Below are 14309 nucleotides of genomic sequence, written 5' to 3' on the forward strand. Positions count from 1 at the left end.
ACGAAGGCTCGCCCCCGTGCACCTGGCCCCCGAGCCTCTTGGCGGCCCTCACCCTCGCTGAGAAGGAAGGTGGGGCTCAGAGGCTGGAGAGACGTGTCCGAGGTCCCACACTCTCACACGAGGCTCGCTGGGCAAGCTCAGGGCCTCTGGGATCAGGGACCCAGCGCCAGTCTGGCGGGTGAGCCTCCTTACCAGCCCGGGCCCCGCCAGCAGGCCCCTCCACGCAGCACAGTCCCTTCAGCTCTACGCCCAACCCCTCAGGACGCATTACCTTGTTGTCAAGGTCAAAGAGGTAAGAATCTTCCTCACGCACGTCAGCTTCCGAGTCAGAGATGAGCTCCCCGACATACCTGCGGGGGCAGAGGTAGACGAAAACGTGACAGGTGCATGTCACCCAGGACCCAGACGCAGGGCACAGGGGCCCTGATGGAGCCCACATGACTGAGAATTCTGCCTGTGACTGAACAGGGACTTCATCCGGGTCCCAGAAAATGATGACACAGATACCCTCTATCTGCCCAGGGATCCAAAATGATCATCCCCTACACGTCACAAAGTGCTGACGGATCTTCCGAAATAAGCTATGAGCTGGTGAGAAAGTGCAGGCAGAAACGCAGAGGTGGGTGGGGGCTGCCCGCAGCGAGAACGCAAGCCAGGCCCAGGCAGCCCCTCCCCGGTGAGCCTGGGGGCACCACACTGGCCGGTGTGCACTCCTAGTCCCTCCCCGACGGCTGCACCCTCCCCCATGACAGCAGCAGCCCTGGGCTGACCGGGCCCTCACTTACTCGCAAACAAAGGTGCCCAGTGGGATGTCCTGCAGGGACCGCACGCCCCAGCCCATGTTCTGCGTCCGATAGAGCTGCAGCCTCGTCCTGGAAAACAGGACCAGCCACTCACGGCCACGTTCCACCACACTCAGCTCACACTCATGTTACCACACGAGTGACAGGAGTAAACAACACAGAAAATACAACTTTCATGTCTGGAGATGCGTTAGAACTTCGCATGCAATGCAGCGGTGACTCCTAGAGTTACCCCACCCCCAACCCCCTCCCTGCACCAAGGTGCCCCTCACAGCGCCTTTCACACCCTCAGGAGGCAGGGCAACCTCAGAAACCGGCTTGGGGGTCGGCGCGTGGAACACGGCCCGCGGCCCTCCCTGTGCCTCAGCGTCCTCATCTCCAACATGCGATGAGGACCAAGGGGGTTATGAGCAGGCCCGCTGGCCCCAGGCTGCAATGCAGGTGAGCTCGGGCAGCATGCCAACCACAGAGCTGAGCTGGCTCCTGGGGGCAGCTGTGGGGCCCCTCCCAGGCCCCGAGAGCTAGGGCATCCCGCCAGCCATTTGTGTGTCCAGTGGCGTGTCTGTCCTCACCCCCAAGGACTTTCTGCCACACGCCAGGACACAGAGGTATGGGCTGGTCACAAGTGCTGTAAGGTTACTGATATTAATAGACCCCAAAATACCATACTGTTCATGTTGAGCTAAACTTACATAGGATACAAATCTTCCCTCATAACCTTTGATTTTCCAACTCTCGAGCATGTTCACGGAGGGAAGGTTCATGACCAGAACCCCAGGGTCTGGCTCTGGGTGGTCAGTGAACCAAGCGCCCGAGCACCAAGGGGCAACATGTTTTACATGAGACTCAGGACGTGGGTATGAGGGAACCACATGAGTGTTCACACCAGACCAGGACCTCGTGAGCTTGGACCACGCAGCTCTTGGCAAGCCTGCCTCTTGCCTTCGGGCCGTCTGACCTGAACCCAGGTCTGAGCGGGTAGGAAACACGGAAGGCTTCCACTCTTTTTTTTTTTTTTTTTTTTTTTTTGCGGTACGCGGGTCTCTCACTGTTGTGGCCTCTCCCGTTGCAGAGCATAGGCTCCGGACGCGCAGGCTCAGTGGCCATGGCTCACGGGCCCAGCCGCTCCACGGCATGTGGGATCTTCCCGGACCGGGGCACGAACCCATGTCCCCTGCATCGGCAGGCGGACTCTCAACCACTGCGCCACCAGGGAAGCCCAAGGCTTCCACTCTTTACGTCAGCCTCTAACATCAGTAGAGGTCAAGGGCTCCGAGGAAGCCACCTCCACGTGCAAACACACATACGCTAAACACACGCTGCTCCTGTTTGTGGACACACACGTGAAACTAGAGAGCTGCCCAAGGGACTTGACTGCTTTCAAACTTTACCACGGAGGCCCTGGCGCAGCCCGCGGCACCTCACCTGAGGCCGTTTTGCACGACGCGGTTCCGGCAGGTCCTCCAGCAGGAGCAGGCATGGTTGCACTCAAAGAGCAGGGGCGGCTCCGCCATGTTGAACTCGGGCAGGAGCCGGCCATCCTGCGGACAGACGCGCAGCGAGGGCTAAGTAACTGACACCAACATGCCTCCTCAGACCAAAACACTGCCCCAGAAAGCATGGTTTCTGGCCAAACTCTACACCTGGGAGGACAGGGTAAGGCCACACGTTCACGCTTTGTCCGAGGCCACGCGAAGCCTCTGGCCAGCAATCTGCATGGCTTTTGGAAACCTCTGGGACAGCTCTCCCTGGTCCCTGACTGTGGCCAGCCTCTCTGCCCCAGTCGACCTCCCCCCATCCCCGTCATCCTCTCTCAGCCTCCCTGAGGCCATCAGCTCGTGGGCCCCTGGACTCCTGCTCTGCAGCCTCCAGCCTGGACCACCTGCCAGCACTACCTGCCACTCTGCAAACCCCTAAGGCAGGTCCCAGAGGGACCTGCCACCGCTTTTCTGTCCGACACCCGGGACGCAGCAGAGCCGTTGGGCTGAGCCCAGGCTATGCAGCCGAGTCCGAACAGTTAAGAACTTGCCCCATCTCAGCACGGCCAGGCTTTGCAGGAAACACCAGGAGACCTGAGCCCCGCCAGTCCCGCCCACGACACCTGAGCCTCGTTTGGACAACACTCTTGACACCCCCTTTGCTGTAATGTTGACTCTGTGCCAGTGGCCTCCACGCCGGGCCTGTGTGCCCTCTCCACCCCAGGACACCCTGGCTCCTCCCCCAACAATGACCTCTGAACTCCCCAAACCAAAGCCAGGGAGGGCTCTCGTCTCAGAAACTGGCCTTGGGAGCCCTTCTCTCGGCTCCCTCCAGGCCAGGCTCAGGGACGGCCACCTCTGCCGCCCAGTCAGTTCCGTCTGGCCACCCCCAGGGCCCACAGAGAACGGTGGCTCCGTCCCCAGTACCCGGCCTCGGTCCCGCCCCCGTCCCTTGGCCTCTGTCGCTCCTCCCCAGCCAGGCCCCCACGCAGGCTCACCTTGTCGTACCAGCAGCGCATGCTCAGCTGGCCGCACATGCAGTTGCTGGAGGAGCAGTCGTCGATGCACACGCAGTACTGGGGGGAGGGGCGTGTCAGATGGAGCCCCGCCCCGCCCCCCAGTGCTGTTCACAACTCCAGTGACAATCCTCAAAATTCTGACTCTTGAGGACACCGGGGGCGTGCAGCCCCTCAGGAAGGAGGGTGTGGAGAGAACGCTCAGGCACGAGGCCTCGGGGGCTCGCAGGAGGGGCTGGGGAGGGACCCAAAGGAGGAAAGGAGGCTCAGACACCGGGCGGGCACAGCCCCAGGAAGGGAAAGACCGGGGCAGAGCCACTGCGGCCGAGGGCACCCCTCCCCGCTGCCCAGGCTGCTCTGGGGGCCGCAGAGGCAACACCCCACAGCAGGGCCCCCCGCCACCGCTGACCTGCAGGTGGGTAATGTTCCTGTCGATGTTCATGGGGGACGTCACACAGTTCTGAGACACGTACTTATAGCTGCTGGGGCACGGCTCGCCGTCCACACCGTTGACACACGGGATGGGGATTCGCTCATAGCCCCGAGCGATGTCTCTGCCGCAGGAAGGGGGCGTCAGCTTTCCCGCTGAGCCCTGGCCCAGCCAGAGAGGCTTCCGTTCCAAGCCTCAACCCTGCCCGGAGGCAGGCCCTGGTCTCCTCACCTGCTCACTGTCTTCTCCACCAGGGCGGGCCTGTCGGGGGCCGCGTCGCGCAGCGCCTGGCTCATCTGCAGGGCGCTCCACACCTGCGAGTTGAGGCTGGCGCACTGCAGGGGCGTCTCCCCCTCCTTGTTCTTTAGTGTGACATCGGAGTCCCGGGACAGGAAGAGGCTGGAGGGAAACACAAGTCCACAGAACATTCAGATCTTAAGTCAAAAGGTACAAGGATGAGATTCGCACGATGACAACAATCAGTAAAAATAAGGAGGAAACAGCATCCGCTTTCAGATGAACCAGCTGACCGGCCGGTGCTTCCGCTCACATCATTACTCTTCTCCCCCGTTTACTGTCAAAAGTCCTCTTTTTCCTTGAAGGGAAGAGCATGTAAATAACTAGGGATGGTATTTGATTTTTCTTGGCTTTTCCATTCAAAGTCACCCTCAGGATGAAAAGGGCAGCAATGCCTAGCCGGCCATGTACTCAGTCCACGCCCAGCAGGCAATCCGAGGCCTGACCCAGTCAGGGCCAGACGGTGCGCCAGAGCCCTGTGCCCCCAAGGTCCCGATCTGAGAGGCCGAGGGCCCCACCGCAGGGGCATCCCCTAGTCCCAGGCCCCTGTGAGATGAGAAGTGGGGGCCACACCTCCCTGAGCTACTGCCAGGGGCAGAGCAAAGGCTCCGGACCTGATGGCAAAAGTGACGCAGGAGGGGCTTCTGGTGGCGGGGGGGGGGCCTCCCAGCTGGCCCTCCAGCCCTCCCGTGGGTGCCGCTCCTCTGGCCCCGAGCGGAGGTGTTAGGACGGGGCTCCTCTCCACGTGTGACCTGGGTATTCGGGGATTTTCACCACAATCCTCCTGGAGCCACGCTGACCGCAGGTGTGAACAGGAGAGCCTCGTCCGCCGCAGGAAGTCCCCAGAGCACCCGGAGCCACTCACACAACACAGGCGTAGCGGTCCTCCCTGGCGGCAATGTGCAGGGGCGAGTCTCCATGGATGTTCACGGCGTGGAGGTCACACCTGGCGGCCAGCAGGATCTCAGCGATGTCCACACAGCCCGAGAAGGCCGCCCAGTGCAGGCAGATGTTCTCCTCCTGCATGGAAGACACGAGCGTGTGAGGCCGAGGGGGCGACGCGGCCCACCTGACAGAGGCTTCCTTTCCATTTTGTCTTGTTTTCGTTATAAAAGTACACTATCACAGTACAGAACACGTTAGAAATAGAAGAAAACATCAACTTCAATTAGACCACTCTAACCCGACACGTAAGTCATATAACATCTAGGGGTAGTTTATTTTTTAAATTGTATTGACTTTGGAACACAGTTATGATTGCAGGATAGAGTAATACTTGTACAAGATTTGAAAAAGACAAATTTGATTAATTAAAATTTTATTTCATGAAAAACTAAAAACTTTAAATGACGCAAAGAAAAATTAGAAAAATATTTGCCATATGTAAAATATATGATTTACCAGGTATAGATTATATACGTGATAACAAAACTTTCACATTGTTTATTAGAAGACTACAATTTTTCTTTTTAATAAGACTACAATTTTGAACAAATAAATGTGGAAAGAGAAGGAAAATAAAAAACAACTTACATAAGGTAACAGTGAAGAATAACCCTAAAAACAAGAAAATGTCTGCACGAGAACCACCATACATTCGACCTGCCACACTGGGGACACAGCGTGAGGAGACCCACACCCACCCACGCGGCCAGCTGGACAGCCCAGGAGCCCGGCCACCCAAGGAGCAGCACCCAACCCCCCCAGCCCCGCTCCCTTGCTCACCAGCCCCCTGTCTCCCTTCCTCCCTCAGGGACGTCACCAGTGACACTGTAGCAGTTCTCTTTCTCTGAGTTAGCCTCAGAGATGGGGCTGCTGCCTGTTCTTTCTGCTCTGCGGATGGGTCGTATGCTTGGCTCACACAGCCGATCCCTTGGGAACCACCGGGACCAAAGCGCAGCCTGGGTCCCGGGGCGCCGCCCACACCACCAAGGGGTGCAGCACGTCCGGGCGGCCGGGGCACCCCCTGCACTGCCAAGCGCCCCATCCCAACACCCATGTACATCCCACGCCTCCAGCTCAACCAACTTCAGGAAAGACAGGAGCACAGCAGGAGCTAAGTGGTCTGTGTCTGTCACCCTCGACATCATCGGTGTGTTTCCAACAGAGAAAACTAAGGGCTGGCCCTGCCGTCAGCCCCGGGTGTCCTGAAAAGCCGGGGCTTGTCTGGCCTCCCCTCCTGGGCGTCACTCTCAGAAGCTCTCTACCCTCTGCTTCCACCTTCTGCACATCTGCGAGCTCCCAGGTGAAGCCGCAGAGTCTCCTGAGGGGCCTCTTTCTCTTTCCTTCATCAGAACGGTTTGTGACTTTATCACCAGAATTAGGTTCTGAGAACTTCCCAGGCCCCTAAGCCCTCCTGCCGGGGGGACTGTGCCGTCTCCCAGCCTCTCTGAGGTCCACCAGCTACGTTACGACAGGCCTACACGTCTGATGGGGCTTCCAGCAAAGACAGGGCAAGAGGGACCACACTGGGTTTACCCCCCTCCACACCTGAAAGAACCAGAGTAAGACCAAACAGTCAAAATGTGTGAAATAACAGTTTTCAAGAACTGGACATCAGGCAGCGAAAGGCTGTGCCCCCGAGAGAGGAGCAAGGGGGCCTGTGGCCACCTGCTCACTGTCCCTCTCGGGCTCCAGGCCAGGGCAGCCAGGGCTGCAGAGCAGGCTGTGGGGCTGGGAAAGAGGCCTCTGGAGGGCTGTACGTTCCAAACCTGGACCTCCAGGAGGACACACCCCCGAGGCCAGGTGTAGAGGGCTCAGCACTGGCCCCACACAGGAGGGATGAGCGGCCTCGGGCCGAGACCTGCTCTGACCACCTAACAAACCTCGAAAGTGAAACGCAAAGTGACCAGACCATTTCTAGGTCACTTTGCTGCACCCAGAGTAAGGCTCACGAGAGTTCTAGGAACACAGAAGTTCCCAGCAAGGTAGATCCGCAACGTCTCGTGTCCAGCACAAGGCCACCAGGAGTGCAAAGACGCAGGAAATGACCCACAATGAGGAGCAAGACCAACGAATCAAACCCAGAAGTGACACAGACCAGCAACGAGGGCGTCAGAGCAGCTGGAATAACTGTGCTCAGGAGAGACACATTTCAGAAAATACCAAGAAGACCCGAGCAGAATGTTCAGAACTGAAAACCGTGACGACTGACGTGGAAGCACGCTGGATGGAATTAACAGCATAACTGACGCTGTGGAGGAAAAGGCTAGTGAGCTTGAACACAGAGCAATAAAACCAGCTGAGCAGAAATCCAGAGTGTAAAAATAATTTTAGAAAATGAAAAGCGCTTCCGTGAGCCATGGAACAACTTCAAGCCCCCTGGCACACGTGGAACTGGGGCCTCGAGAAGTCGGGTGGGGGCAGAAGCAGCACTGGAAAAAATGACTAGGGAATTTCCAGCTTGATAAAACCCCACACGCACAGACCCAGGGAGCTCCATGAAGCCTAAGTGCACATGTGCACACACACAGCACCAGCCACCTCATAATCAAACTGCTAAACTCCAGTGATAAAGAGACAATCTTAAAAGCACCTGAAAGAAAAAAGACGTGGTACATACAGAGAAATGAAGACAAGGATGCCACCAAGACTTTCTCACTAGAAATGCATCGAGTGAGAACTCAGGGAAGCAGAATGTTTCAGGTACTGAAATTAAAAACTGTCATGCTACAATTCTATATCCAGCAAAATATCTTTCAAAAGTGAAGGAAAAGGGCTTCCCTGGTGGCACAGTGGTTGAGAATCCACCTGCCAATGCACGGGACACGCGTTCGAGCCCTGGTCCGGGAAGATCCCACATGCCGCGGAGCAACTATGCCCGTGCACCACAACTACTGAGCCTGTGCTCTAGAGCCCGTGAGCCACAACTACTGAGCCCACATGCCACAGCTACTGAAGCCCATGCGCCTAGAGCCCGTGCTCCGCAACAAGAGAAGCACCACAATGAGAAGCCCGCGCACCGTAACAAAGAGTAGCCCCCGCTCTCCACAACTAGAGGAAGCCCGCGCACAGCAACAAAGACCCAACGCAGCCAAAAATAAATAAATTAAATAAAAAAAAAAAGGTGAAGGAAAATAAGGACTTCGCAGGCATTAAAAAGCTGAAAGAATCCATCACAAGCCGCCCAGCACGGCAGGAAATGCTAACGGACATGAGACGCACAGAAGCAAACAGCAGTGGATGGACGGACCTGAGGAAGAGGTGACCACGGGAGCTGACACGCCAGGATTATTATAGCCTTTTCCAAAGTCACCGTTGTTTAAACAAACAACACTGTACGGTGGTGTTTATTTAGTAAAATGCACGAGAGGAACAGCATAAAGTTGGGGAGGGAGAAATGGAAGCTAATACTGTAAGGTTCTCCTTACAGGTCCTGAAGCTGCACTCAACAAGAGAGTACAACCCCAGCACTAAGACAGACCCCAGGTCAAGGCCCAGAAGACTGAGTCCGGCCACAGGGCAAAGCCAATCTAGGGAGAAAGGCTGCTTTCTAAACAACACTGCTGGAGCAGCTAGAGGTCCACACACCAGAAGAAAGAGCCTGATCCCTACCTCACACCACGTATGAACATTAACACCTAAACCTAAGGAACTGCGATCGAAAACACAGAGAGTCTCCAGGGTCATGGGTTTGGCAGTGATTTCACATGATTCATACAAAAAATAACTGATAAACTGGACTTCACCAAAATTAGAAACATGTGCTCCTCCAAAGACAATGGTTAGGATTTATGAAACACATTATCTGGTAAAGGACTTGTATCCAGAATACACAAAAACTCTCCAAGCTAGAGAGTAAGAAAATAAACAATCCAGTAAAAAAATGAGCAGAAGACCTGAACAGATCCTTCACCAAAGACGATAAAGACCGACTACATTAAGTGCTGGGGAGACCGTAAAGGAACCAGACTCTCCTACCCTGGAAACGGCTGCACCCACAGGAGTGGCAGCGCTTGAGCAGGAAGGTCACAGCCCCACCAGGGAGCCCGGCCATGGGCCACAGGCACAGGACAAGCAAGCAGACGGCCTCTCACAGCAACAGAAAGGGAGGGGGGCCCAAGCTCAGACGGGACTACGAGAAGCGAGGCGGCGACAGGAAGCAGGTGGGCTGGTCACGTCTGGTTAAGGGGGGCTGGTTAGGAGGCACAGGAGGAAACCTAGGGGTAAGTGACATCCACTGTCCTGGTTGTGTGATGGTGGCTGGGGTTAGAATTTATCTAACTGTACACTTTAAATAGCACAGTCTGCCAGTCATACTTCAATGAAGCTACTGAAATAAAACAATGACGCTGTTTCATCATATAAATAAAAAACACACGACTCCATCCGTTCTTCCAATCCCTCAGAACAACCAGAACCTACACTGCTGGATGCTGCAAGGCCGTGCGCTGCCCACGTGCCCAGACGGTCCAGTCCCACCCAAGCACCCAGGGCCAAGGCTGCTCCAAACCACGACCCCATCCCTCGAGGAACAAGCCAGAGCGTGACTGCCGTGTGCTGTAGCTTCCCCGGACCTTGTCGCCTCCCTCCGCACCACCCTCACCTGAAGCCCCCAGGGTTTCCCGGCCCTCAGCTGCTCTCATGCCCCAGGGCCCAGCTCTGTGGAGTTGGCAAAGACGTCCCCAACCAGCTGTGCCTGGCCCTCGGCTGGCAGCGGCTGCTCCTGTTTTCTGGGTGTGGGAGGGTCCTCACGTGGAGCACCCAGGAGGACTGACCAGTCACTGCTCCCACCCTTTCTTCAAACAGTCCAGTAAGGGCTCCGATCTGAGGGGTGGGCGTGCCTTCCTGCCTTATTCCATTATCAGTTTCACGAGTGTGTGGCTAGACTTCCCCCTTCCGGCTGACCCGGGTAACGCTGTGAAGGTGGACCCAGCCCCGCAGGCCACACCCTGTCTGTGTCCCTCCACCTGGGAAGCAGCACAGGGGCTTCTGCCAGAGCAGCCCCCAACTCTGCCAGCCCCACCCCCGCACCGGTTCTGAGGGTCTCCGAAGCCCGCCCGAGAAATTCCCCTTTGAGTTCATCAGATGCGCCCGGTGCTGCCTGTGACCAAACAGCCCCACTGATACACAGCGGAGGGCTGTTCCCAGAGGGATAGGTGAGTCCCCTGACCCTGGCCCAGGTGTGGGGTGGGCCCTGGGGCCTCGGACGTCACCACAGACATGGCAGTCAGTGTCTCTAAAGGCCTCTAAAAATGCAGCTCTGCCCGAGGAGCAGGTCTCAGGGACCTGTGCCCCTCGGTTCACATCCAGCAGCTGGCTGACACAAAATAACCACTGGAAACCGCACTGGGTCAACACATGGCGGGCGACTCAATGGGAAGAGGTCAGAGCCACAGGCAGGTGCTAGGACACTGCCACCCGACACACCCGTCCCCAGTCCTCCAGGGTCCGCCTCCCCGGGGGGAGACTCACGTTGTCCCGGATGTTGATGTCAGACCCCTTGGACAGCAGCAGTTTCACAAGGTCCACGTGCTTATACTCAGTGGCCCAAATCATGGGGGTCCAGCCGCCATCATCCTGATTTCAAAAGAAAGAAACAAACATCCATCACAGCTCCTAGAGACACAAGACGTGAGGCACCTCATCACTCGGGACCTGCAAGGAGGCCCCGGGGGGCGGGAGCCAGCCTGAGTCCCCATTTTGTTGGAGGAAACTGAGGCTCAGAGCGCTGCCTGGGGATCTCAGCGAGCAGGCAGGGCCCACCGGGCAACTCGACACACCTGTGCGCATGTGACAGAGCCACCTAAGAAAAAGGCCAGAAGGCCACAGAGCAGACCCAGCTGCAGAGTCCGTGCCCGGCTGGCGGGAAGCACTGACTGGGACGCACCTGCCCACCCTTCTGATCCCAGGACAGACTCCACGCACGAAGCAGGAGCAACAGCCAAGAACTACAGACAGACAAGACGGATGAACATCAGGCCCAGCGATGAATGGAGGCCATGAAAAGTCCCAGCCCCTTCTTTAAGGGCCGGAGCAGAAGCTCACCGGGGCTGAACCCCCTGCAGGCTGGATCATGGCTGTGATGAGCTGGCTGTGTGCCGCTCTACCCCGGAGGCGACTCTTAGGAAATGAGTATTACGGTGCCAGCTCCTACCCTGCAAACACTCCAGCACAACATTCTCCACTTTCCAGTCGCCACATTTTCCTGATGGATGCACACGGCCTCCATGACTAAAGCGAGATGGTCCCTGCAGGCCTACCATGGGCACTGGGGACACGGCACGGGCAACACAGCCCAGCCTGGGGGGAGAAACTCACAAAACCCGACCGAGTGGGAGATAAAAACCCAAAACAGGGGAAGGAGGCCCGTGGACCCCACTAGAACAGAGGTTGGACAAACCACAATGCAGGGAGCTGCATTTCTGGTCCATCTGGGAGGGTCTCACAGTCAGGGTGGTGGGCACAGGAGCTGGATTAGCGGCAATGGCTGGGCCAGAAGATGGGGGTGCCCTGTGATGGGAGATGGTCATCCCAGAGCTTCAAGTCATGTGCGGGCGGGGTCCTGGGGAGCGGAAGGGGGTCTCGGAGAACAGGAGGGGTCCCCGGTGAGTTAGAAGGCCCCACCCTCACTGGCTCTCCCCAGGCACTCACTCGCTCAGCAGACATGCACAGGACCTGCTCTGTAACCAGGCACTGCAGGTCACACAAACACCACGCCGGGGTCCTGACAGCAGGTGGACAAGAAGCAAACACACAGGGAAAGAGGTGGAATGTCCAACAGTGGCCAGTGCTGGGAGGGACGATGAGGTGCCATGGGGGTGGCACGGCACACAGGCCAGAGACCTTGCTCAAGTAGCAGCATCTGAACACAGGACACAAGGAGACCAGGGCAGCCCAGGTGGACACCTCAGGACAAGCCTGCAGCTGGGCAGCGGCACAGAGCTTGGCGAGCGGCCAGTGGGCAGGCCAGGAGGGAGGTGGACGGGGGCAGAGGATGAGGCCAGGCCTTCCAGGACCTGGCAGGGGTGGGGGGTGGGGTGCCTCGGAGGGTGGAAGGGGCCAGGATCACCACGAAGGAGGACCACGCCTCTGGCCAGCCCGTCAGGTGCCATCACGAGTGGAGGAGGTGGTTTACCTGACAGTTGATGTCCATCTGCCCATTGGACAGCAGGTACTGAACCACATCATAGTGGCCTTTCTTGGCAGCCAGGTGCAAACAGGTGGAGCCCTCTGCGTCCTGCAACACAAATGCATTTAGGTCCCAAGAAATCACAGCGTGACGGGGCAAGCTCGCCGTGCAGCCTGACACTCGTCACGGCGGCTGACCACCTCCAGGTTGCGTCCGCTGGCCGCCGGGCACACCTCCTAGATGGCTTTTAGCTCCATCTTCTCAAGGACACTAAGGGTGCCACGTTAACTGAACCATCTCAACAAAAAGGCTCCTTCCAGATCGCCGGTCTGAATGCAACAGCTATTATGCTGACACCGCTCTTGATACTTTTGCTACATGTGTACGTATCCACAAATGACGGTTTTATGTTTTTAAATTGTCTATAAATAACATATCATATACCTGTCTGCAATTCATATTTAGTTCAACATTATGGTCTGGAGATTTCACTTTGTAGAGAACACATAGCACTAGTTCACTTATGTCAACTGATGTAAAACTAGCCCAGTTTGTGCATTTGGTCGAGGAAGACTTGTTGTTTTTCACCAATATTCACCAAACATTGCAATACGTTTCCCGGATTCCTCGTGCAAGAGTTGCCCACGGGGTCCCCCAACACCGAGACCTCCCCCCAACAATGACATGCGTGTGCTGCTCCCCCAGGTGGGCTCAGCTGTGGGCTTCACGGGATTCTACGGCCAGGGAATGGGGCGTCTCGGGTGCTTGAAAGGCAGGCGCCTTCCCGGCACATCCCGGTCACACATCTCCTCTGCAGGGAACTGCCTGGTCACCTTCCTCACCCACTGCTTCCGGTTACTTTCCTTCATCTGTAGGAGGCCCTGACGCCCTCTGGCTGCAAAACCCTCTCCCGGCTGTAGCTGCCCTTCATGTACCTTGTGACATCTTTTGTGGATCAGAAATTCTGAATTCTAATGCATTTGACTTTTATCAATCATTTTTGTACTTTTGTCTTGTTGAAGAAATCTTTCCCGATGCTGTAATCACAAAGCTAATCTTCCCTCTTAACCTCCAAAAGTTCTGTAATTTTGCCTCTTGTGTTTGATTCTTCTGTTTGCCACGTGCCTGACGTGTGCCCTGACCCTGCTCACTCAAGCCTGGTCCGTGTGTTAGCCTGTGTTCTCCAGGGAAGCAGAGCTGGTTCTCGCCTGCTCACTGGCTCAGACAAACGTCTGCCCTTGGCTGGAGGGCTTCGTCCTCTGACACTGGATGTAATTACGGCATGGTTTTAGGGTTAGATGACCACCTTCCTATTTGTCCTACCTGTTTCTATTCCTCTTTTCCTGCTTTTTAGTTACACAAGTATTTTTTAACATTCCGTTTTACTTCTTCTACTAGCTTTTAAAAAAGTTTTCCTTAAAGCTATACTCCTTTGAAATTATTGCCTTAATGTTCTGTAGGGATCACAATCTTCACCTTTCCCATCCACTTAGGTCAGTACTTATTCCCTCCCAGGAAAGAACTAAAACCCGAGGACCCTGCTCACATCCACCACTGGCTCCCCCTGTGCTCCTGCTGTCCTGTCTTACTTCCAAGTTTGTGTAAACTCCATCTTACAATATTCTTCTCGCTTGAAGCAGCCCTTTGTCTTTTAAGAAATTTAAAGAAAACAAGTATTTACCATTTCTAGTATTTTAATTCCCCAAGAACGGGATTTTCCTCCCACAAACTTTAGTGTAAACCTGCTGGTAAGTCCTATCAGCTTTTGTGTACCTGAAAATGTTTTATTTCACAAGTGCTTTCTGAAGGACGCTTTTACTGGCTGTAGCATTCTGGGCTGACAATTTTTTTGAGTTTTTTTTCTTCCCTTTTAGCACAATAAGAATATCACTCCATTGGCTCCTGGCCTCCGTCGTTTCAAATGCAAAGTTGGCAAATTTTCGTAATGTTCACTTACACGTATTGTGTTTTTTTTCTGGGGCTGTGTTAAGGTTTTCAACAGTTTAACATGATGTATTTAGGTGTGGCAGCCTTAGTATTTATCCAGCTTGGGGTTTGTTGAGTTTCTTGAATCTGTAGGTTATTTTTCACCAAATTTGGGAAATTTATGACCACTTTTCCTTCAATAAATTTTTTTCCACTGGGTTTTCTCTCCTTTCTGGGACTCCAATTACACATCAGACAGCTCAATGTTGTCCTACAGTCTGCTTTTCA

General features: G+C 55.6%; 1 protein-coding gene across 7 annotated transcripts in view; it reads right to left on the minus strand.

The window, feature by feature from the left end:
- The window catches only part of EHMT1 (euchromatic histone lysine methyltransferase 1), a 145800-nt gene that overhangs the window by 11717 nt on the left and 119774 nt on the right, over nt 1–14309 (minus strand). For all 7 annotated transcript variants that reach the window (XM_060101874.1, XM_060101873.1, XM_060101872.1 and 4 more), the window contains exons 17-25: nt 12102–12203; nt 10439–10543; nt 4890–5044; nt 3959–4126; nt 3707–3851; nt 3280–3357; nt 2229–2344; nt 786–872; nt 272–350 (exon numbers count right to left, since the gene is read on the minus strand). In XM_060101874.1, coding sequence (XP_059957857.1) covers nt 272–350; nt 786–872; nt 2229–2344; nt 3280–3357; nt 3707–3851; nt 3959–4126; nt 4890–5044; nt 10439–10543; nt 12102–12203 — 1035 coding nt within the window. The remainder of the gene's footprint in view (nt 1–271; nt 351–785; nt 873–2228; nt 2345–3279; nt 3358–3706; nt 3852–3958; nt 4127–4889; nt 5045–10438; nt 10544–12101; nt 12204–14309) is intronic.

This window comes from Mesoplodon densirostris, chromosome 6, assembly GCF_025265405.1.
Source record: "Mesoplodon densirostris isolate mMesDen1 chromosome 6, mMesDen1 primary haplotype, whole genome shotgun sequence".
NCBI lineage: Eukaryota > Metazoa > Chordata > Mammalia > Artiodactyla > Ziphiidae > Mesoplodon > Mesoplodon densirostris.